Source organism: Mastigoproctus giganteus, chromosome 11, assembly GCF_048544385.1.
Source record: "Mastigoproctus giganteus isolate SK-2022 chromosome 11, ASM4854438v1, whole genome shotgun sequence".
NCBI classification, from domain to species: Eukaryota; Metazoa; Arthropoda; class Arachnida; order Uropygi; family Thelyphonidae; genus Mastigoproctus; species Mastigoproctus giganteus.
Genome location: NC_143585.1, coordinates 146,388,726 through 146,415,033, shown reverse-complemented (window position 1 = coordinate 146,415,033; position 26,308 = coordinate 146,388,726). Strand labels below are relative to the sequence as shown.

General features: G+C 35.8%; 1 protein-coding gene across 1 annotated transcript in view; it reads left to right on the top strand.

Moving 5' to 3' along the window:
• LOC150078503 (DEP domain-containing protein 1A-like) overlaps positions 1-26,308 on the top strand; it is a 205,152-nt gene that overhangs the window by 100,536 nt on the left and 78,308 nt on the right. Inside the window, exon 5 of the mRNA XM_090384587.1 lies at positions 22,506-22,576. Within this exon, the coding sequence (XP_090240713.1) occupies positions 22,506-22,576 (71 nt within the window). The remainder of the gene's footprint in view (positions 1-22,505; positions 22,577-26,308) is intronic.

Below are 26,308 nucleotides of genomic sequence, written 5' to 3'. Positions count from 1 at the left end.
TTTTTTTTTTTTTTATATATTATGTTTAATATTTTGGGTTTGCATGAGTTTTCCAGATGGAAGGATGCCAGATAGGTGGGCTTTTATATATTAACTTTGTTTATTATCTTTCACTGCCAAAAGAAATTCAGGTGGAGTTAGTATTAGTACTGGGAATTAATGCAAGGAAACAAGCTTACACACCATTAGCCAAAAACGGGGGGGAACTACCCCCATGATATCTTTCTATCTGCTGTGATAATTTTTTTTTATGAAAACCACAAATGTGAAATAAACTGTAGAACTTAGTACCATGCAGGGATTAAAAGTTGAGAAGATAGAGGAAGATAGTTGTTAACGTTAGATTTAAATTTCTGTAGGTTGTAATTTTTAGGAAAAGGTTGTTCCAAAAAATGGAAGTTGAAAGGATAAATGAGGAAGAAAAAAAGTTGGTTCTCTGAGTTTGAAGTTGGACAGTAAATGGATTGCTGACTGGTTACAGCATATGTATTCATACTGGTTTGAAAAAGAATGGAGAAATTAGAGATTCCAATTCAGAAGGACAGTTCCCATGGAAGTATCTGTAGAGAAAAATGTGCAGTAGAAACAACATCTACGTTGTTGGTAAGAAGTGGGGCATTAATTAATCTGACTGCCCTTTTTTGAATGGACTCTAAAAGCCTGAGAGATTTTGGGGCCACCATCCCAAATGTAGGAAAAATATTTCATGGTAAGATGGATTTGAGAATTTTTACAGTGTGAATAGATGTTGAGAAGAATAAAAGTAATGCTGAGAGTGAATTTGAAAATACAGTTTTTTAGATGCAGAGCTAGCAACATTTGTAATGTGCTTATACCAAGAGAGATTGGATGTCAGGGTAATATCTAATACAGATATGTGGTCTTGCCTAGGGATCTTGATTGTCATTGAAAATAAATTTTCAAGACTCCTTTTTTGCGGGATATAAGATAGCTCTGAGTTTTACAAGGATTGAAAATAACTGGGATTAACTTTGCCCCATTGGAGAATTACCTGGAGATCAGCACTTAAAGAATTAGTGCTTGATGTTCAAGCAGATAAAGCTGTTTGAACTGGACAAAGTTTCTCAAACTGAAATGTTAAATGCAATGTGCTGTCATCAGCAAAACTATGCATAGGATTTCCAGTCAGTGAAAGAAGGTAGTAGTAGTAGTAGTAGTAGTAGTGGCATGTGATGCAAGAAAGCAAGTGTATGAGCTTATGCAGCATCAGCCAAAAAAAAAAAAAAAAAAAAAATCACACCATTCCCTCCAAATGCCTGTCCAGTTCCTCCTTAAATTTATTCAACCTATCAACTTCCACAACGACAGATGGAAGTTTGTTCCAGCAATTAACCACCCGCTGGCTAAAGGCAAATTTCCGCACATCTATTCTACATCTGTCCTTTCTTAATTTGAATTTATGCCCCCTTAGGTTCGTAATCTGAACAAGTGGAAAGATCCCATCAGAATTCAGCGTGCTGAACCCATTCAAGGCCTTATACACCTCAATCAGATCACCGCGCAGGTGCCTAGTCTCCAGCCACTGCAATTTGCAGAACTTAAGCCTCTCTTGATAAGAGGATCCCTTCATTCCCCTCACCAATCTTGTTGCCCTTCTCTGTACACGCTCAAGTAAATCTACATCCTTCCTAAAATGAGGCCTCCAGACCTGTATGCAGTACTCAAGGCGTGGCCTGACCATTGCCTTATACAGAGGGATAATCACCTCCTTTTCCCTGCTAGCAAAATTCCTATATATCATTGACAAAACCCCATGACCTGCCCTGGCAGCCTGTCTGCATTGCTCAGAAAACTTCATATCTGCCTGCACAATTACTCCCAGGTCTTTTTCATTTTCTACCAACTTAAGTGTAGTACCACACAGTTGGTACGTTTCTCTGGGGTTACTTCTACCCATATGCAGTACTTTGCATTTGTCAAGGTTAAACTTCAGTTGCCACTTCTTAGCCCATCTGCCCAAATTATCTAGATCCTGTTGCAGTAGCACACTGCCATTACTGTCATTAACAACCCTGCCAACCTTTGTATCATCTGCAAACTTCGACATTAAGCCTGATATACCTTCATCAATATCATTGATAAATATACAAAACAACAGTGGACCTAACACCGAACCCTGTGGGACCCCACTAATAACATTAGTCCAAGAAGAGCAGCACCCATTGATTACCACCCTCTGTCTTCTCCCACTTAACCATCCTTTTATCCATTGTAGCAACTTACCCTTAATACCATTCTGCTCCAATTTGTACAATAGTCTTTCATGCGCAACAGTGTCAAAAGCTTTCCTGAAATCCAAATATATGATATCAAAATTATTTTTGATATCATATAATGTGCTGTCATCAGCAAAACTATGCATAGGATTTCCAGTCAGTGAAAGAAGGTCATTAATATACAAGAGGAAATAAGGGAAAAGAACTGAACCTGGGGAATAATCTACAGTGAGCAGTCAGAAAGAAAACTGAATACCCAATTGTGAAAAAATAGTCAGCAATCCATAAGATGGAAGCTGGTTTAGAAGAATTTTATGCCAGACATAATCAAAGGCCTTTGAAATGTCATTCTGATGGAATGACATTTCAAATTTTGATATGTCTGATGGAATGATTTTCTTCAAGGAAAGTACTCCTTGAAGTCTGCAGTTAAATTCTCACAATGTTCCTTTATATTGACCACTGGTTCATGGTTTGAATTTCATTTTCACTGATTCAACTGTCTAAAAATGGAAAGGATGACACTTGTCCACTTTCTGTTTTGATAATGAATTCAATTTTTTTTCTGAAAGCTTGTGTTCTGTCATGGACTGAGAATAATGTAGTATGGAAACCCTGTAGCCTCTTATTAAGCTCATTGAGATGGAAAAATATATCTGCCAGGTAGGCCAGAAAGGAAAGCCACATTTCATTAGTGAAGCAGTTACTTAAGTCTGAAGTGGTGTGGGAGAGAAAAATGGACACTTCTGAACAAAGTTCAAATAGGCAGCTTAACGCATTCCCACATAACAGCTACCTAACTTCAGTATGAAGAAGAAGAAATTTATCATGCTTGCTGCCTATTTCATTACATAAAATCAAAAATAACCTTGAAGTCGTTGCTCTTAATTTGCACAAATCCTAACAACTTCAATCAGAACTGTCTGAAGTTTCAATCAGAAGTTTCAGTCAGAACTGTCTTTAAAATAGCCAGCATTTTTCTAGCAACTACGGCTTTTCAATGCGAACAAATTTAGCATTACGAGTAACTTCTTTAATTTGGGTAACAATTCCATTATGTTTTCCCCATCATTCCATGAACTCAATCAGATTAAACTCCGATGCAGCACGTGCAGTAATGGGAAAACACATTTTTTCCATTCTATGCCATGAACCTTCATAACCTGGTCTAATATTTTAAAATGTCATTTGAAGTAGTATTTTAAAATGTAATTTGAAGTGGTATGGCCAAACAATTGTTTGCAAAACAAGAACTTCTTTCACTGACTCTTCTTCAAAAGTTATAAATGTAAGAAGATGAGCCATGTTGCTAACATAAGTATTTTCATTCAATTGAATAGAATAATATTTACGTTGCCTTAACTTTTTCAATTAACTGTTCCTTAACAGTTGCAGCTATTTCATGAAATACATTGGATGATGGAATTGATTCAAGTTATTTTGCTACTTTCTCTCCCAACACTGAACTGGCCATACCTTTAGCTGCTGGTAGCAGTAAGGACTCTCTAATTTTATCAGGCTTTCCTGCTTTAGCTATTTTTAAACTAAATTTGTAAGGCATCTCTATAGCCTTCTTATTTACTCCTGAGAATGACATTATTTGGGAATTTACTTGCTGAAATCAGACAGTTTTCTTTGGAAATATTCCAATGGTTCATGTTTTAAATCCCCACGCTTGGTTTCTAAATAGAACATAAGAAAGGAAGGTTTCATTAATGTTTTCATTGACTGGCTGCAAATCAAAGTCCTGGCATCCGGTGATGAACAGTTGGTACATTTTGAACTCTCTCATGAAGTCTTTTTAAAGACATGGTGTTTAAAGACATTGGGCCTACTACACTGGCTTATCATTGATCTGCCTTCTATTTATATTTCTTATAAACAATCTGAAAAGCTAATTCAGTGATTACTAATATTTATATTCAATTATTAATAGCAGGCGGCATCATCTCCCTAAATGTAGAAATCACAAAGTAACTTATACACTGATGAAGAAATTTAAGGGGGAAAAGCAAGAAAGTCTTACAAATCATGCAGTTTTTAATGGTTTCTTAAGGTGTGAATGGGTTTAAGTCTCACTAAATGAACTAAAGGCATTTTTTTGGGGTTGTGATTAACATGGGACTAAATGAAAAACTTGATATAAAGAAATATGTTTGAATAACAAACAATTAGAATTCAATTTTTCAAGAATGTATTTAGCAGGAAGAGATTTATGCAGATATTTTGAATGTTGATTATCTAGATGAAATGTTCTATAAATATTTTCTGCCAGGAAGAAATATTAGTGTTTAATATTTTCAGTGGCCAGTGATGCAAGGAAGCAAGCTTATACAGCATTAGCAAAAAAAAAATATAATAATAAATAAACTTTCCATATCATCTGTCCATCCCCTTCTAACAGTTTGTCTAGTTCTTCCTTGAATATTTTCAAATTAATTACTTCTACAATAACAGATGAAAATTTATCCCAACAATCAATAACCCCTGGCCTTAGTTGCTAATGCTCCTAAAAAAACCAAATAACAAACCCCTGGCTGAAGTCAAATTTCTGAACATCTGTCCTCCTGCAACCATTGCTATGAATCTTTTAAAATGTTTTGCCATGCTGTTCTGTCTATTAGCTCATATAAACCCAAAAATAAATAATTTTCAAACATCATATTTCAATCGGGTTTTTTTTTTTTTTTTTTAAGAGCTGGACTGCAAAAGGATAAAAACCCAGGACAGTGCTAAAGGAGTTAAGAATTAGAAAACTGTAACAATAAAAAACAAAATATTAATATTAACAATGTGCTCTGGTTAATACAATGTACAATAATTTTTATTATAGAAACTGAAAAAGAAACATTGTCTATATTTGAGTAATTTTTTGGGAGTTTAAATAACTTATATAACTAACATTAATTGTTAATATTTGTACATGTCATAATATAGTAATGTGAACAAAATAATCTGTTTTTGTGCAAAAAATGTATATTGTGGATAACAAAAAAGATGGACAGAGCTAAAATCTTATCTAAAAAAAACCAAAAAAAAAAAAAAAAAACAGTTATTCCGGATTCATGGCGACAGGGAAGGACTGTTAACTTTGGGGACCCAGGACCAACTGTTTGGGGGCCTACCCAATTAACCCAAATTTGGGTTAGTTGTGGTTCATTTGCCATTTTGTCGAAAAACTGTTTTTTTTTTTTTTTTTTTTTTACCCTTTTTTAAATAGGAAAAATTATAGGTAACAGACATTGAAGAACTTTTTTATTTTATTTGATGCGCTTGGATATACAAACTTTTATATACAGTTATAATGAAAAAAGGTTTTGTATACATAACAAACATCAAACATAAATAAAAAATAAAATGTATTAGATATTACTTTTAGTAAAAAAAATTCTCAGTTCAAGAGTAAAGACAAAGAAAAAAATCTGGGTATTTCAGAGACTGCTGGGAGTCATTGCGGTACAAGTAAACACATGGGTTGTGTTAGGGTAGCTAAGAATAGGAACAGGTGCATGTACACCAATGGTAGGAGTTTGGTAAATAAATTAGCATTAGCATTTAGCATTAGTAGAGGCGTATGATGCAAGAAAGCAAGCTTATGCAGCATCAGCCAAAAAAAAAAAAAAAAAAAAAACCCTTCCACTTCACCCCTCCGTTCGTTTGAAATACCTGTCCAACTGAGCCTTAAATTTATTTAGGCTATCAACTTCCACAACAAGGGATGGAAGTCTGTTCCACCAACCAACTATCCGCTGGCTAAAGGCAAATTTCCGCACATCTATCCTACATCTGTCTTTCCTCAATTTCAATTTATGCCCTCTCAGGTGATTATTCTGAGCAAGAGGCAGTATCCCATCAGCATTGAGCATGCTCAAACCATTCAAGTCTTTGTACACCTCTATCAGATCACCTCGCTGGTGCCTAGTCTACAGGCACTGCAATTTGCAAAACTTAAGCCTTTCTTCGTAAGAGAAACCCCTCGTTCTGTTCACTAACCTTGTTGCCCTTCTCTGTACTCGTTCCAACAGCTCTACATCCTTCTTGAAATGAGGCCTCCAGACCTGTATACAGTACTCTAGGTGTGGCCTGACAATTGCCTTATACAAGGGAATAATCACCTCCTTATCCCTGCTAGAAAAATTCCTATATATCGTTGACAATACACCATGAGCTACTCTTGCAGCCCATCTGCACTGCTCAGAGAACTTCATATCTGCCTGCACAACCACCCCCAGGTCCCTTTCATTCTCTACCACTGTCAGTGTAGTACCACAGAGTTGATACATTGCTCTGGGGTTGCTGTTTCCCATGTGTAGTACTTTACATTTATCAATGTTAAACTTCATTTGCCACCTCTCAGCCCATCTGCTCAACCTTTCCAGATCCTGTTGCAGCAGGATAGTGTCAGTAGTGTCCTTGACAACCCTGCCTACCTTTGTATCGTCTGCAAACTTCGACATTAAGCTTGATATACCCTCATCAATATCATTTATGAATACAGAAAACAATAATGGACCCAACACTGAGCCCTGAGGGACTCCACTAATAACATTAGTCCATGATGAGCAGTGTCCATTGATTACCACTCTATGTCTTCTGCCACTCAACCATCCCTTTATCCATAGCAACAATTTGCCACCAATGCCACACTGCTCCAATTTGTGCAGCAGTCTTCCATGTGCAACAGTATCAAAAGCCTTTCTAAGATCCAAATATATAATATCAAAGTTATTCCCTGCATCCAATTCTTTTGTGACTACATCATAGTATCCAATCAAATTGGTCAGGCAAGACCTTCCCTTAACAAAACCATGCTGTGTCTGAGCTATAACTGAATTCTTGTCAAGATGAACCTGCAGTGCTTCTTTAACCAGTGCTTCCATTAATTTTCCTGGAACAGAAGTTAAACTCACAGGTCTATAATTACTTGTGTCAGCCTTTGATCCTCCTTTGTGAATTGGAGTTACATTTGCACATCTCCAGTCTGTGGGTACCTCACCTGAGTCCAAGGAAGCTCTCATAATTATGGCTAACCGATTGCTTACTTCCTTTGCTGCCTCCTTTAATATAACTGGATAGATCCCATCCAACCCAGGTGCCTTTCTTGTATTTATCTTCAACAATTTCTCCTCCACTTTACTCTCAGTTATTACAAGGTCATCTAGCTCACTGCCAGTGTTTACTTCATCTATGGCATTCCCTTTCCTGATTTTTTTTTTTTTTTTTTTTTTGAGGTATTGCTCAGAACATCAAAGGCAGATATTGTTGGGATATCAGAGACGTGGTGTCACACAGATATAAGAAATGCAGAACTGGAATTTGGGGAGTACAATGTGTACAGGAAGGTTAGACAGGACAGGAAGGGAGGAGGGGTTATACTATTAGTTAAGAAACACATAAAATCCAAGGAAGTGAAGCCAGTCGACATCACTGGACAGTGCAGTGTCGAGTCAGTTTGGTGTGACATAAGCATTGGGAGATCAAAATTGAGAGTAGGAGTGTGCAATAGGCCTAATGACTCTGATGAGTATAATAAGAAACTGTACAGGGAAATAGAGTGGGCCAGTAAATCAGAGAGTCTTATAATGGGGGATTTTAATTTCCCAGATATTGACTGGAATTTGTGGGTTGGTCACTCACACACTAACAAGGCATTTGTGGATTTATTGGTTGATTGTTTTCTTCATCAGCATGTTCGGGAGGCAACTAGAGGGAGTAATACTCTTGATCTGATTATCAGTAGTGATTCTTCATGCATTAAGAATCTGCATATAAAGGAACCACTAGGTGGCAGTGATCACAGTGTACTGAAGTGGGATTTACTCAAAGAAGTAACTACCATCAGGGGTAAATGTAAGGGTTTTTGCTTTCGTAAAGGTGACTACGGTGGTCTGAGACAGTATTTAAATTCTGTACAGTGGGACCAACTGATGATGTTAAGAACAGCAAATTCAAAATGGGAAGCATTCAAAGAATTTATCTTGGAAGCTACTAGGCTTTACATACCAACTAAGAAATATTGTTCAAGGTTTAGGCCTAAATGGATGTCAGATGAACTAATGAGACATGTGGCAGAGAAGAAAAATGCATGGGATACATATAAATTAATGGGTGACATGTAAGCATATGATAGATATAAGCTGGTCTGTAACCAAGTCACAAAGGAGATTAGGCAGGCAAAGGCAGATTATGAGAAATCCTTGGCAAAGGATGCAAAGAAAAACAACAAAGAGTTCTTTACCTATGTAAACTCTAGAAGGAAAGGGATGAATCAGATTGGTCCACCGGGTATTGATGGTTCAACTGTTGATGATCCTGCTCAGGTAGCTAACAAACTAAATGAATATTTTGCATCGTCATTCACACATGAGGAGTTATTCAGGGAGGGGAATGCCAGAGGTGTATTCAACTCTGGCATTAAGCTAGATAATCTTGTAATAACTGAGAGTAAATTGGAGGAGAAATTGTTGAAGATAAACACAAGAAAGGCACGTGGGGTGGACGGGATCTATACAGTTATATTAAAGCAGGCAGCAAAGGAAGTAAGCAAACCTTAGCCATAATTATGAGAGCTTCTTTGGACTCAGGGGAGAGGTACCCATGGACTGGAGATGTGCAAATGTGACCCCAATTCACAAAGGAGGATCAAACGGTGACACAAGTAATTATAGACCTGTTAGTTTAACTTCTGTTTCAGGAAAATTAATGCACTGCAGGATCATCTAGACAAGACTTCAGTTATAGCTCGGACCCAGCATGGTTTTGTTAAGGGAAAGTCTTGCCTGACCAATTTGATTGGATAGTATGATGTGGTCACAAAGGAACTGGATGCAGGGAATAACTTTGATGTCATATATTTGGTTCTTAGAAAGACTTTTGATACTGTTGAACATGGAAGACTGCTGCATAAATTGAAGCAGTGTGGCATTGGAGGCAAATTGCTGCTATAGATAAAGGGATGGTTGAGTGGGAGAAGACAGAGAGTGGTAAACAATGGACACTGCTCATCGTGGACTAATGTTATTAGTGGAGTCCCTCAGGGTTCAGTATTGGGTCCATTGTTGTTTTCTGTATTTATAAATGATATTGATGATGGTATATCAAGTTTAACGTCCAAGTTTGCAGACAATACGAAGGTTGGCAGGGTGGTTAAGGACACTAATGACAGTACGCTGCTGCAACAGGATCTAGAAAAGTTGAGCAGATGGGCCTCAGGTGGCAAATGAAGTTTAATATTGACAAATGTTTGTTTGTTATTTGGTTTTTAGGAGCATTAGCAACTAAGGCCATATTGCTCCGGGTCACGCGGTGGTCTTTCCCTGACCTTTCCTCATCGTCCGTATTTGGTGGTGACGGGCTCAAACCCCGGTCTAATCAAGAAGCGTGTGCTACGCACTGCTGCTCCTTCCCACCTGGCTACGGAGGCTCCCGTTGACAAATGTAAAGTACTACATATGGGAAGCAGCAACCCCAGAGTGACTTATCAACTCTGTGGTACTAGACTGACAGTGGTAGAGAACGAAAAGGACCTGGGGGTAATTGTGCAGCAGATATGAAGTTTTCTGAACAGTGCAGATGGTCTGCAAGCGTAGCTCATAGTGTCTTGTAATGATATACAGGAATTTTTCTAGCAGGGATAAGGAGGTGATTACTCCTTATATAAGACAATGGTCAGGCCACACCTTGAGTACTGTATACTGGTCTGGAGGCCTCATTTTAAGAAGGATGTAGAATATTGAAATGAGTACAGAGAAGGGCAACAAGATTAGTGAATGGAACAAAGGGTTGCTCTTACGAAGAAAGGCTTAAATTTTGTAAATTACAGTGTCTGGAGACTAGGCATCTGCGAGGTAATCTGATTGAGGTGTATAAAGCCTTGAATGGTTTGAGCATGCTCAATGCTGATGAATTCTTCCTCTTGCTCAGAATAATCATTTGAAAGGGCATAAATTCAAATTGAGGAAATACAGATGTAGGATAGATGTGCAGAAGTTTTCCTTTAGCCAGCGGGTGGTTGGTTGGTGAAACAGACTTCCATCCTTTGTTGTGGAGGTCGATAGCCTAAATAAATTTAAGGGTGAGCTGGAAAGGTACTTGGAACGAACGGAGGGGTGAAATGGGAGCGTGTGTGTTTTTTTTTTTTTTTTTTTTTTTTTTTTTGCCGATGCTGCATAAGCTTGCTATCTTACATCGTATGCCTCTGCTAATGCTAATGACTGTACTGAGTAGTCACACTGGTCAGCTGCTATCTATGTGTTCACAGCCATTGGCAAACATTAAGGAATATTCCTGACATGGACATTGGGTCTGATCAACCTGTTTTCTGCTGCAAGCATCCTATTAGAGAATTAGGAGAGTTTGATTTTCCTTTATCCTGGAAATTCATACGTTGTTTGAAGAAATGAGTCATCCACCCTTTCTTTCACTAAATTTCACCTGTCTCTGTTTACATGGTAGGTACAAGTGGTCCCTAATTTCAGTTTTGTTGTAGTTGCTGTGAAAGTAACCTTACAGCCTCTAAGAGGAAAGCCTTAATTCTCCTTTAGTGTGAAAAAGTGGAAATGCTTAGTGTAGATTGAGGCATTAAAAAAAAAATTGCTTTAAAATTTGGTATTCCTTGCCAGTAGTGTTTTTACCATTCTGAAAAACTGTTCCGAATTTCAACCTGTTTCAAGAAATGGGACCCAATCGGAAGCATGAGAAATTATGCCTGTATGAAGATGTAAATGCAGCAGTTTTTAAGTTGAAGAAGTTGATTCGAGACCAAAACGTGCCGATAACAGGGCCATTAATAAAAGAGAAGGCTATGGAGTACACATCTTTTCTGGAACATAAAACATTCCTAGCCAGTTCTGGTTGGCTGGTCAAATTTAAAGAGCACAATAGCTTACTCAAAAGTTATTTCTGATAAAAGTGGAGTTGCAATCGAAGAAGACTGTATCTATTGGAAAGAAACTTTTTTTTTTTTTTTAAATTTGAACATTAGATTTTAAATTTTAATAGAAAGATGACGAAAGAAAACAGAAAAATCACGTTGATTGTCAACAGCTGCCCTGCCCACCTTTACTTGGTATTTCGAAACTTATAAATGTGAAGCTTGTTTTCTTCCCTCCAAATACCGTGTCTAAACTGCAGCCAAGGATTTGAAAATGCACTACTGAAGGCCCATACTGAAAAAATTATACTGAGAATAGAAACCAACCAACCTATAGATTCTGTTATAGATTTTCGGTTGTACATATCTGAGTTGGTAAAAGTGTGGAGTCAAGATGTGACGGAAACGATTAAGAATTGTTTTGCTAAAATGCCAATTAACAGCTATGAGAGGCATGAACTACTACAAGGCATTGAGTAACCTTGGGAAGAGTTCCAAGCGAGGTTTGATCAGTGGAGAAATTGTTCTTGACAAATTTAAGTTGATAATGATCTCATTGTAGTGACTCCAACATTTTGGAGCATATTTATTAAATAGGCTTAATCCTAAGCCTATTTAATCTATTTGTAAAACACTAATATGTTAAAAATCAAAAATGCAAAAGATATATTCCAAAAAGGTGATTAAATACTTATTTATTACAGTTTAAACCGCTACTGGTTAACCTACAGTATTCCTGCCAAAAACTCTAATACGATAGCGGTATGAGTAGCAAGTTTTAAGTTACAAAATCACTAGCTAACTTTAAAAAATAAGCTAATGAACGCCACTAAGCCTATTTAATCTATTTATAAATCACAAATTAATACGTTAACTAATCAAAAATACGATAAAATTTCAAGGAAAATTTATTGGCTTGCATCAGCTACAGAAGTCTGTCTTTAAGTAAATCCCACATCAGCACATTGTGCTGACTGCCTCCATCGACAATATTGACGATGAGTTGGATGAAAATAAGGACAACGAAGGGAATGAGGGCAATAGCAATATTAAAGCATCCAAACAAAAAATTTTGTCAGCGTTTGAAACTTTGCATTGAGGCCTTCAGTGGGAAGAAAATGTAACAAAATATATTTGTGTGTTTAAACAAATGCAAACATCCAGTGTACAATAAAAAATAACCAAATATTTTACGACATAATTCTTAAAAGTGTACTAATACATTATGCGCATCATGTAAGTAGTAATTTTATTCATACCTGCGTATTTCTGAATTTACAGTATTTTTCACTGTTGAAAAGGTCATATTTCTTTATAACAAAATTTCTGTTTAATGAATTTTTTAAAGGGAACGATCAAAGAACATAGAAGTTTGACTGTACAGTCATACCTCGATTAACGAATAGGATGCGTTTCATGAAATAATTTTGTTAAGCGAAACTTCGTTTTCAGAGGTAAAAATACTATGGCCAGAATAGGGATACATTCCTACGTAAAGAAAATGAAAAACTTTTTTTCAAACAAAGAAAAGTTTTATTAAATAAACAGTCAACTTACATACAAAGTGAAATCACATTTTAAAATATGTTGATTGTTTATGCTTTTTTTTCTCTTTCATATAACAATTGCCTATACAGAGTTATTGCATTTAACACTGATCGCTTAACAATAACACTTCTTCCTAAATCAGGATCATTTTCACTAAAAAAATTTAAAATGTTTTCAATGTCATTTAAGCACCTTTTTAAATCGTTGGTTGTTAACACTTTTTAGACAGGAACTTCTTTAATTTTGTCTTCATTTTCTTTGTCTTCGTTGCTAACAAGCTTCATTTTCTTTGTCTTCTTTGCTTTTCTAAATCTTCCACTGAAAAACCACCATCTTCTACATTCAATACATTTCTAACATCCTCTTCATCGACATTTTCGAAACCTATTGATTGAGCCATCTGGATAACTTAATTTCTAATTTCTTGAATGTTATTTTCTTCTTCTAGTACAACTTCTGTCCATATTTTGCGCCAAACTCCATTTAAGCATTTCTTAATGACTTCTTTCCAAGAACTATCAATGTTTTCAATTGCTATCAATGTTAACAAACCAATCAGTAAATAACTCCTTGGTAACCCACGCTTTTCTATTTGCTTTCCATATTACAGGTAAATTCATTTTTATGTTACCTTTTAATGTCCTCGGATTTTCTGAATGGAAAATTAATAACAATTTTAATTTATAATCGCCAGAGGCATTTGATCCAAAGAGTAATGTTAAACGGTCTTTGGCTGCTTTGAACCCAGCAGCTGATTTTCCTTCAATAGAAATTAAGCTTTTTGATGGTAGCCGTTTCCAGAACAAACCACTTTCGTCAACATTGAACACCAAATTTGGTGAAAAATTTTCACATTCAATTATTTCCTTTAGTTTTTCTGGAAACTGATTTGCAGCTTCAACATCTGCACTTGCAGCTTCTCCTGTAAATTTTACACTATGAATCCTGGCCCGTTTTTTAAATTTCTTGAACCAACCACGAGAAGCCCCAAAAAGTTTCCGTAATTTCTTCAGTTTGTTTAGATTTCAGGTGATTAAACAAAAATAATGCTTTTTCTTGAATCACCATTTGACTTAAAGACATATGATGTTGTGACATATCATCTATCCACAAACTTAACATTTTCTCCATTTTTTTCTAAAATTGGACTTCTTAAGCGAGTTAATTTTGCTTCTGTAACATCTGTACAATTCTGAGCAGACTGTTTTATTTTTTCTGATTGACTTAGTATGGTTGTTAAAGTTGATTGCGCTAATCCTAAAGAATGTGCCACATCGGATTTTCTTTCGTCGCTTTCTACACGTCATATGATATTTAGTTTAGTTTCCAAAGAAATTGCTTTTCTTTTCTTTGATTCTGACATTTTAACTAAAAAAAAAATATTTCTATTAAAATTTACAAAATCTACATAATGTAATGCTATCAAAGAACCTACATCAATTATTGCAATGCGCCACATTGAAACAACATCAATCAGGTATTGTAATGCACCACACTGAAACACACCACATAAAGTGTAAACAACAACTAAATTAGACGAATGACACACCAAACTGTTATAACAGACACACCCACAGCTCAGGAGCACTCAGGAGTATGTAACAAGTCAGCGTCAGTCACCAATCAGATGATTGTCGGGCGTTGGCCTTAAATTGGAATATTTTTTATGTTAAATGGGGCTTGAAATTGCGAACTTCGTTATATCGAAGCTTCATTATCAGAGGTAACATTAACTGAGGTATGACTGTATTTCCTAAATATTTCCTACATTTTTTTCAGTAATGTCATACCAGTGTGCACATGAAAAATCTCCAAGAGTATTTCCGAGTTTTACACCCCTTGCTTAAACCAAAATGTCAATGTTTGTCCCCTTTCTAGTTGTATATAAGTTTACAAGTCACATTTCAGACAAATGTATTGTGATCAAGGTGGATTAGTATACATTTATTCAATTTTTAACTAGAGAAAGGCTGTAGGAGGCCATATTACAGAGACTGGAATCAATCTTTTCTCCTTTGTTGAAAACAGTGAGTTTTGCTAAATTTTTTGTAGCTTTTCATTTATCTGTGATTTAAATATCACTAATTCCGTAGTGATATTTAAATTTTGTGCATTTATTACTTATCAAGTATTTCGAAAGATATAGTAGTACTTACATGAAAACACTGTTAAAAGAAGCATTGCAGGATCATCTAGACAAGTCTGCAATAATAGTTAAGAGACAGCGTGGGTTTGTTAAAGGGAGGTCTTGTCTAACCAATTTGATTGGATACTATGATGTGGTCACAAAGGAACTGAATGCCAAAAATCATTTTGATATCATATACTTGGATTTCAGGAAAGTTTTGATACTGTTGCACACGGAAGACTGCTGTACAAATTGGAAAGGTATGGCATTAAGGGTAAGTTGCTACAATGGATAAAGGGATGGTTGACTGGGAGACGACAGAGAGTGGTAATCAATGGACACTGCTCTTCGTGAACAAATGTTATTAGTGGAGTTCTCCAGGGTTTGGTGTTGGGCCCATTGTTGTTTTGTATATTTATCAATAATATTGATGAAGGTATACCAGGTTTAATGTCAAAGTTTGCAGATGATACAAAGGTTGGCAGGGTTGTTTACGACAGTAAAGACAGTATGCTACTCCAACTGGTCTAGATAAGTTGGGGAAATCGGCTGAAAATTGGCAACCGAAGGTTAACATTGACAAATGCACAGTACCCCATATGGGTAGCAATAACCGAAGAGAGAAACGTACCAGCTATGTGGTACTACACTCAGGGAAGTGGAAAGTGAAAAAGACCTTGGGGTATTTGTGCAGTCAAATATGAAGTTCACTGAGCAGTGCAGAGGGGCTGCCAGGGCAGGTCATGGAGTCTTGTCAATGATATATAGGAATTTTGTTGACAGGGAAGGTGATTATCCCATTATACAAGGCAATGGTCAGGCCACACCTAGAGTACTGTGTACAGGTCTGGTGGCCTCATTTTAGGAAGATGTAGAATTGCTAGAACAAGTACAAAGAAGGGCATCAAGACTGGTGAGGGGAACAAAGGGGTGCTCTTACCAAGAAAGGCTTAAGTTCTGCAAATTGCAGCACATGGAGAGTAGGCACCTGCTAGATGATCTGATTGAGATGCTAAGCCTTGAATGGGTTGAGTCAGCTGAATGCTGATGGGATTCTTCCTCTTGCTCAGATTAAGAATCTGAGGGGACACAGATTCAAATTGAGGAAAGACAGTTGTAGAATAGATGTGCGGAAAGTTGCCTTTAGCCAGCGGGTAGTTGATTGGTGGAACAGACTTCCATCTTCTGTTGTAGAAGTTGATAGCCTAAATAAATTTAAGGCTGAGCTGGACAGGCATTTGGAATGAATGGAGGGGTTGATATGGAAGGGTTGTTTTGTTTTTTTTTTTTTTTTTTTTTTTTTTTTGGCTGATGCTGCATAAGCTTGCTTTCTTGCATCATATGCCTCTATTAATGACAATGATAGACTTGTAGTTCCCATTGACAGCCATTCTCTGTCTTCTCTCATTCAACCTATTCCTTTATCCATAGCAGTAACTTGCCCTTAATGCCACGTTGTTCCAATTTGTACAGAAGTCTTTTGTGTACAACAGTGTTAAAACTTTTCTGAAATCTAAGTTGCTTATTGTATTGCTAGGGTAAAATATTGCTAGGGGAGGTGTTTTACCAAGGTCATGTGCTTGCTCTATTGGAGGTGAGGACTTCTTAATCTGACCTCGCTTTCCTAACCAAGTTTGTGATTTAATTGCAAACTAGTTTATATCTTACTCTAGGTTCCCATATCTCCTCTCCTGATAATTTATGAGCAAATCATGCATTTTACTTCTCTGCACACAAGTCTCATCAGGTCATCTGATCCATTTAGATCTAAAATCCTGGTACGAAAATCTTAGTAGCTTCTATGATTAAGTTACTTGAATGCTTCGCATTTCGAATTCATTTTTGGTAATATCTACAGTTGATTCTACCTAATAGATTTTAAAAACATTAAAAGACCAGACCATTATAGTCACCTTTACAAAAACAAAGGCCCTCCCTTTATCCTTGACAGTACGTATTTTTTAAGTAAATCCTTCATCAGTACACTGTGACACTGTTCTTTAATGATTCTTTCATCTCCACATTGTTAATGCATGCATAGTTGCTGATAATCAGATCAAGAGTATCCCTTTCTCTCATTGCCTCTCTTAACGTGCTTGTGTGAAAAACAATCAAATAAATTTACAAATTCTCAATTCTTAAAATCCCTCATTATGTATATAAGTTCTGATTAACTGGCCCACTCTGCTATACTTATCAGAGTCATTACGCTTATAACACTTTCCAACTCCCATTTTTGTTTTCCCAGTTCTAATATCACACCAAATTGACTCAACATTGCACTGTCACCAGAGCTGCTGCGACCCTATGTACCACCAGTATGCAAAATCAAAATTGCCACCCCAAAATATTTGGATTAAAAAATAAAAAAAGGCATAAATAATTATTATTAATTTATTGAAAAAGAAAAAAATTACAACATATCTCACATGTAATATAATGAAACAACAAACAAAAAAAAAAAAAAACAAAATCATTAAATTCTAAATCACAATTAATCATACCCACAATAATAAAATAAAAGGAAAATTATAATGCTAAAAAGTTATACAAATTTGTTTCCATGCTTTAAGAAGTGTGATTTTATTAATTTGTTCGTTTATCTTTATTTGTTCCAAAAGATCATTTTCTATTGAAATTATTGCCAAATTAGAGATTCATTATGCAGACATTGTCGATCGTAAATAAGTTTTGATTTTTTTTTTTTATGAAAACCCCACACACACACGACAGGTATTAAAACCTATAGTACTTAGTACTGTGCTTGGGTTGGAGGTTGAGAAGACGAAAGAAGATATTTGTTGATGTTAGACTTGAACTTCTGTAGACTAATTTTCAGGAAATACATATGAAGGAAGGTTGTTCCAGAAAATGGCAGTTGAATGAATAAACGAGGAAGATGAAAAGTTGGTTCTGTGAGTTTGAAGTTGGACAGTAACTGGAAGTTGGCTGGTAGTGGCATGTGTTTGTACTGTTTTGAGAGAGAGAGAGAGAGAGAGAGAGAGAGAGAGAGAGAGAGAGAGAGAGAGAGAGAGAGAGAGAGAGAGAGAGAGAGCAGAAATTATAGAAGCCAATTCAGAAAAACAGTGTCCGTGGAAGTATCTGTACAAAAGGCATGCAGCAGAAACTACGTCTATGAGACAGCGAGTGGAGAGACTCTGTTAGAGAGGAGCATTAATTAATCTAACTGCCCTCTTCTAAATGGAATCTAGAATCCTGAGAGAAGTTTTGGGGGCATTGCCCCAGATGTGGGAACAGTATTTCGTGTTAGGGAGGATTTGCGATTTGTACAGAGTGAACAGCTGTTTGAAAGAAAAGTAATGCCGAGCGTGAAAGAAAAAACCAAGTTTTTTAGATGCAGAGGAAGCAATATTTGTAATGTGCTTGTGTCAAGAGAGATTAAAAGTCAGGGTAATCCCAAAGAGAGATATATCATTTTGCCTAGAAATCCGAATGTCACCACAGATAAGCATAGGAGCAGAAGAATCCTTTTTGCAAGATATAAGACAAGACTGAGTTTTAAAAGTATTGAAATCAACTAAGTTGTCTTTTGCCCACTGGAGAATTACTTGGAGATCGGCATTTAAGGAATTGGTAGTAGATATTCGAGAAGTTGAAGCTGATTGAGCAGGGCAAGGTTTCTCAAAATGGAAAGTGGAATGCAATGTGCTGTCATTGGCAAAACTACGGATAGGATTTCCAGTCAATGGAAGAAGGTCATTAATATACAAAAGGAAAAGAGTGGGGGAAAGAACTGAACCTTGGGGGACACCGGCATTAGTGGAGAAGTTAGAAGACAGAGAGCCATCTACCATCACCCTCAGTGAGCGATCAGAGAGAAAACTGGATAACCAATTACAAAAAACTGTTGGCAAACCATAAGATGGAAGCTTGTTTAGAAGACCTTTATACCAAACACGATCGAAAGCCTTTGAGATGTCAAGAGCAACTGCTTGTGTTTCACCGAACTTTTCCATTGAATTTGTCCACAAATGGGTAACATAAGCCAGAATATCACCAGTGGATCGACACTGACGGAATCCATACTGGTGATTGTTGATCAGAAGGAAAATTTCTAGGTAGTTTAAGAGTTGGCAATTAATCTCCATTACTGTAGAAAGAGTAGACGTAATTGCAATGGGACGATAATTGGATGGGAGGGATTTGTCACCCTTTCTGGGAACTGGCTGGATATGAGCAAATTTCCAAGCAGAAGGAAAAACACCTTTGGAATAAGAAAGTGAAAAAAGGCAGCAAAGAACAGAAGTAAGTTCAGGAGCACAGGTTTTGAGAACAATTGGAAAAATACCATTAGAACCTGGAGCTTTCTTAGCAACAAGATTCGTCGAAATCCTTCCGACATCCTTTTGATGGAAGACCACAGGAGGCATTGAATGGAGTGTGTTGGGAATGGTGGGAGGTGTTTTACCAAGATCATTAATACATGAGTTGGAAGAAAAATGGGATGCTAGCAGGTCATCTTTATCCTTTAACACAGATTCTAACACAGTCTGTGTATTTCATTCGTCCACAAGAATACCCTGCAGACCTTGTAATCTCTGACACCTTGCTTTCAAGGCTGCTGCTTGTTCCAGTAGTAGCAGTGCATACTTTGCCTGTATCTACTTTTAATTTGCTTAGTCTGTGTGTCCCCTGTCCATCCCACCTAATATACTACTCTAATCGAATCAATATTATTGATTCGATTAGAGTTTTGATTATTCGATTTGATTATTGTACCCACAAACAGTCTCTCCTATTAACAAGCATAGACCACTCTGAGAAAAAGCCTACCTCCTCAGCCTTGCACAGTCTCCAAGGTTAAATCGATAGACAAAGCTCTCATCATATACTCCACTCCCTATCAAGTCTGTGCAGGACTTCAGACACTTTCAGTTTCAATTCTGACCGACTTTTTTCAATATTGCTGTGTTTTTATTTAACTCCTGAGACCTTCTGCTCTCAATATTATTAGTGCCAATGTGTACAAACAGTATCACCTTTGTACCCTTAAAAGATCATTACTACTCTACATAGTCAGCTTTTGCCTCAGCTATTCAACCTGTTCTTTTACAAAATGTATTTTCCTGTTTCTCTGACAATAGTCACCAACAGGGCTCTTTTTATGCTGGAATGTGCTGGAACAGAATTCTGGAAGTTAAAAAAAAATAAAAATAAAAATTATTTATAATTTTTAGGAAATATGGTACAGTGTGTGTGTGTGTGTGTTGGCAGAGAGTTAAGCTAAATGCACAGCTTGACCTTGTGACTCATCATCCCAGGGGGGGCTCACATCTGATGAGTATGTGCTTGGCACACCCAGGGTCCTGAGCTGAATATCATCATTCTCACTTTCTTGCCGCCAGGGTTAGCCGGGTGGGTAAAGTCGAACCTGCAACCCAAAGGTCGCAGGTTCGATTCCCGCCTCAGGCTTGGATCAATGTACTGCAAAAACCTTGGGAGGTGCATTATGGCCACAGAAGCCTATGCGTCAACAACTACAAAAAAAAAAAAAAAAAAAAAATTTCTCTTTCTTGGCGATTCCCTTCTAGTTCCTCCCACCCCCCCCTCTCTCTCTCAGGGTAATTCAGAAATTTTTTTTTTTTTTTTTTTTTTTGGCTGGTGCATTATAAGCCTCAGGCTTCCTTACACCATATGTCTAATAATAATAATCTGTTGCAGCATTCACCAATCACAATGCTTAATTAATAATGAAAATGCTTAATAAAACCTTGGCTTATTCGGGGCCGTCGTGGAACCACAGACATAAACAGTAATAAAGGAAATTTGAATAAGAAATATGATAATGTGCTTTTATTGTGGAAATCCAAAAAAAACGTTTTTAAAAATAAATAGTATCTGTTAAATTAGTTTTGTACAATTTATTCTACTTTTCTAATTTAAAATATCAAATTAGTGCTTACGATGCCATTACTTAAAAGCATCACTGGGGAATGAGAATGTGTATTGTAAAAAAATGAGAATATGTATCATTCTCATTTGGTTATCACACTTACACAATAAACAACTGTTTATTGTGTGAGTGTGATAACCATGCTACAATAAAGAAGTGAGAGTGTAATGCAAGTTGTAAAAGTAACAAGTGGCCAAATTGATAACAAGTTTTTTTTCCCCATATCCCAGGAAGGGAAGGGGGGGGGGGAACCCCAAAAAGTAACTGGTTAACACTTCGTAAAATCTCTTTTCTCCCCCCCCCTTGAAAATTTGCCATGCTTTTGTAAAAAAAAAAAAAAAAAAAAAAAAATTGGGGGGCACCCCCTCCTTAGGTGATTTCATTAGCATTCTGCAAGTTTATATTTTACAAAAAAAAAAAAGCCCTGGTCCATGGCAGAGTGTGCCGTGGGACCAGCATGCTCTGCCATGGACTCATTCTGTCTCCAATGTTGTGCTGGGCAGCTGAGTGATATCTTCAATGGTATGAACCCTGTTCTACATAATCATCAGAATGTTAATTTGGTGCTTAACTTTCTCACACTTTCTCTAACAAAAGCACACAAAGACATCCCACTTAGCTTATCATGTCAGTCTATAGAAATTTCCTCGGAAAAGCCACAAGTACAACAAATGTGGCTTTGATTTGAAAGAGAACTACTATCAACTATTCTCTCCCAAGCTAAGATATTCTCACTTATTTGTGCTTTTTGCTTTCCTCTTCTTTTTTAAGGTAAGATTCTAAGTTGAATAAAATTACGTGTATGCCTGATGCAGTGCCCATAACAGCAACAATGCTAGAAGTTAAATTACTGCACAAACTAAGAGGTAAGGTATAACAACACGTGCAGTTACTAGATCTTGTTGTGTAGTAAGTGCTTTGCTATTATGTCTCCGAATAGTGCTATTGACTTTCTAATTTCTCAACTAAAATCAACAAAAAAAACAAAAAAAAACTACCTTTGTGATTCAATCTATTTATTTACTGCAATTAAAATGGTACGATGCTACTAAGATGTATTAGCTATAAGTTAATAATTATGAGACACTATATTTTTTGCCAAAATTATCGATTCAAAGGTTGTATGAATGTTAAACTGTAACTTACTAAATCTTTAGTTAATTTGAAAAATAAGCTAACAACTTGACTAGGACTTAAAATTATTTATTGAACACAATTTATTTATGTTAATTAAAAAGGGGAGGGGGAGCAAAATTTTCCAAAAAAAATTTATCCATTTTGAAAGCATCTAAATTTTTAATCTGCAGTGGTTGTAATAGTGAAAACAATAATAAATCCTCCAAAAACAACTAGGATAACATGGTTAATGTTTATGGAACTAGTTATTGAAGAAAAACTATTAACCTAAAACTAAACAAACACAGTGTTAGTGCTTGTTGGTACCATGCCACTCTTCATGCAAAAAAAATTGAATAGTTGCAAAGTTGATGCTGGGTCACCTGACAGATTCACATGCCCAATTTCTGTACAAAAAAAATTCGAAAAATATTACTTCAGAAACTATTGTAGTACAAGTTTGACTATATTTAGGCAGGAAGAAAATTACTGTGTGATTTTTAATCCCTTATTAACATTTAATACAGTAAACTTATTTTTGAGGGTCTCCTGTCAGGTGATCTGCCACTACTGTGATATAAAGTTATTAAATTATACTAATGAAGCTGAGTTAGTAATTTATTGCTAAATGAAACTTCTGATAACCACTAACGTTATTTAGTAAAATATTTTATAATTTCTTTTATCTAGGGCCTCTTGCAAGTGGTAGTAGTAGCTGCCTTCCTAACTATCCTGGATTTGAGTTTGATGTTTTCAATGTGGTAAAAGAGTATTTTAACAATTTAGACATACCTTTGATATCCTTTGGATTTTATCGTCTTTTTATATATAGTTTTTGTAAGTAATATTTAAAAAGGAAGTTTTTACTTTTATCATTTAGATTTACCTAGTAGGTTATTTATGCTGGTCAGTTATACTTACGGAATAGGTTTTGAATTACCATAACTAGGGCCAAAATTCACTTTTCTACCATTTATTTTTATTTAGAAGTTTGTAAACATGGCATTGTTACTGAATCCTTCTTTATTGAATTAGATACATCATACTAGAAAATGGTAGTGATATTTTATGAGCTTTGCCATTTTCTAAACTTTGAGAGAACAAAATATGCATATTCCATATCTCAGTATTAGATACTGTATTGGGTCTCAGATCTGTAGTTGTTTATCTGGAAATCATCTTAATTTTTCTGTACAGGTATGGGTATATGAGAAAATGCATTTCACTTAGTTTAGTTGCACTTATATATACAGCTGAATCTCATTAATAGAAAATTCAAGGGACCTAAATTTTCATGTTCTGTAATAAGAAGGTCCCCCAAAAGGGTCAAAATTTTACCTTTTTTTTTTTTTTTTTTTTTTTTGCACATACTATATATCTAAGAATAATAAGAAATAATAATATCAAAAATTGATTTAAATTAATAAAATAAAATAATACAAATAAAAAATAATAAAAACAAAAGCCTTGTCTAACAATACATAACAATACCTAATAGGAATAACACATTTTTTAAAGATTTTATTTTATTTGTAAGATAACCTAAGAGAAAAGCAATTAACAGAAATGAAAATATTGTACAGTATATGTTTTGATATATAGAATATTTTAGTATCACAGTAAAAGAATTAATCTTAATATAAAAGTAGACATACAAACCATTAACTTTTTGATAAATTAATCTAATTTAAAGAAAGAATCCAATGTTTTTTTCACAATTTTTTGCCCTAAATGCCTTTTAACTACAGCACAGACATTATCAAATGCACAGTTGTTTCTTTATCAACTCAATAATACTCAATGCATTTTGGACATCTTTTTTAGATGGCAGTATGTGTGCTTCTTCACTTTTGCCATCGCTAGTAATAAAAACATCACCGTTTTTCTTGGTGCTCAGCAGCTTTTCTGGTGTTGCATTGCTGTGATATAGAAACTACACCATCCACCTTCACAAACTCTTCAAATTTGCCAACAAAATCCATACGCTCCTTCAAATCCCCCCATTCCTCAACGTTGCTATCACATTTGTCTGTTGGACCATGGTTTTTTGTGATATTCTCTCCAAAGCCACTCTTTCTGATGCAGTTGATTATTACACTTAATGCAATGCTGTCCCAAACAATAACAAGATTACGGATAGCATTCAAGACATTCCAGTTTTACTGAAATTGTTTCCTCCCTCCTTTTATGAAAACCGGTGGTATTGGGAGGTAAAAACATCAGCCGTATATTTGTCAACTTAAGTGTCTCGGTAGAATGTGCTACACAACGATCTAGAATCATCAAAATGTTCCTTTTTTTTTCTGAAGCCATTCTTCTATCCACATTTGATAACCAAGACTGAAAAATTTTAACTGTAAGCCAAGCACTTCTATTGGCCTCATAATCACAGGGAAATTGGCTAACTTCTTTAAAATATCTTGGCAAGGAAAATGCACCAATGACAAGGGGGTGTAGTTTTATACTGTCATCTGAATTTCAGCATAACAGAACAGTGAATCTTTGTTTACTTAATTTTCCACCATGACAAGGCAGCAAATTATAAAATAAACCTGTCTCTTCCAGATTAAAAATAACCTTTGCCTCATATTTTTCAAGAATGGACCATACAGAACACAACCAGTCTGTAGCCTTTTCTTTGTTGACTAATCCAGACTCACCACAGTTTGGTTTTATAATTTGGTTTTTTGCAAAACCAAATTATTCCTGGTTAAATCTTTGAAGCCAACTGCTGCTGCATTTGAAGTCACTAATTTCACGTTGCTGAGCTAGATAATTTGCCTTTTCTTGCAAAATCGGACCTGATATTGGCAAATTAGATGCAAGCATTTGTTGATAACGCTCACTCAAAGTTTTGTTTCAAGCTCTTGTATTTTGAACCACGAATTTAATAATTTGTTTCCTGTTTTTTTGATCAATGCTCCAGTATTAGGCACTTCAAGTTTACTTTATCTGCAATAGTTTTTCAGTATTGTAGATAAAGTAAGTAAAAGGATGTTGTATTCCTTTACAATGTCCATTTTTGCTTCATTCCGTCCTATCAGCCTCTTGTATAATTTTCGGTGTAATTTAATAAATTTCCAGGCTTAATCCCATCCACCATAACACTACTAGATGAGATTTAATATAAACAAACTTTAAATTAATTTTTAAAGATGCAAATTCCAAAAAAGACATTATCTCAGATAAAATGGCAAAAAAAAATAGATTATACTCTAGCAAAAGACTTGTTGAACTGGTGTTACAATTGCAACTGACCTTTTCCCGTGGAGAGCGAGGGAGTGTATGTAAACAACTTAGAAAAACTATTTTTATTCTTTTGTTAACATCTAATCTTTCACAAAACTATTTTTATTCTTTTGTTAACATCTAATCTTTCACAATGATGTTTTTCAGAGTGCAATTAAATTGTAGCTACCGTAAACTGGTTTTGTTTACACAAAAGTAAATTCTATCGTCATTGCCATCCTTCAGGAAGCAGGGAACCGGGTGGCCGGAGTCTATAATAGGGACAATAATAAAACAACTGTACCAAGATTTGTATCAAACATACAAAATAACAACATTTATTTCTCACAGGGTGAAAACTAACTTTGTAATACTCTGTGATACCAAATTTTATAATAAGCGAATACATGTATGTAGAAAAGCTTGTCTTTTCACAGAGGAATGGTATGTGCTTCGTATAAACCAGTACTTTGTATTAATGAGATTTTACTGTATAATTTGAATATAAAATAAAAATATACCAGTCATCATACGGCAAGCCAAGGAAGGAAGGAAGGAAGGAGCAAATAAAAAGTCATCATCAGCCATTTTCAATCAACTTCAGGATTGAGGCCTCTCCAGCAGTTTTCCACTTCCTTCTGTTTTGTGCCATGGCCATCCATTTACTACCCACAAACTCATGAATTTCACCCGTCCATCTCCTTTGTTGTTCCTTGTTTTCTTTTAGCTCCTTTTGGGTACCGTTCTCTTATTTTGTTAGTCCATCTGTCATCATGTCTTCGAGCTATGTGTCCTGCACAAGACCGTTTTAGTTCTTTAGTTTTGTTATATCAAAATAAAGAACTGAACACAAATAAAGGACATAAGAATGTCCTTTATTTGTGTTTGCTGCATTATCGGAAAGAATATCAGGTGTGTCATATGTGTTGCTAATTTGTGATCCATCTTCCCCACTGCTTGCGTCATTTCCTCACTCCTTATATAATACTTTATAGTAGTCTTCTACTATTTGAATTATGCCTTCTCTGCTGTTTATAAGTATACCATCACTATTCTTCAGTTTCAGTATCATTTGTCTTCCTGTATTACTGCTCATGACTTCTGAATTAAGCCCTCTGTTTTCCCTTAATGCTTGCTCTACTTTTCTTATATCCTGTCTGAGTCTCTTTCTAATAGCTTTGCATAACTCAGTATACTGAATTTTGTCCTTGTCGGTGTTTATCTTTCTCTTCATTTGTCATCTTCAGTTCATCATGAAGTGTTTC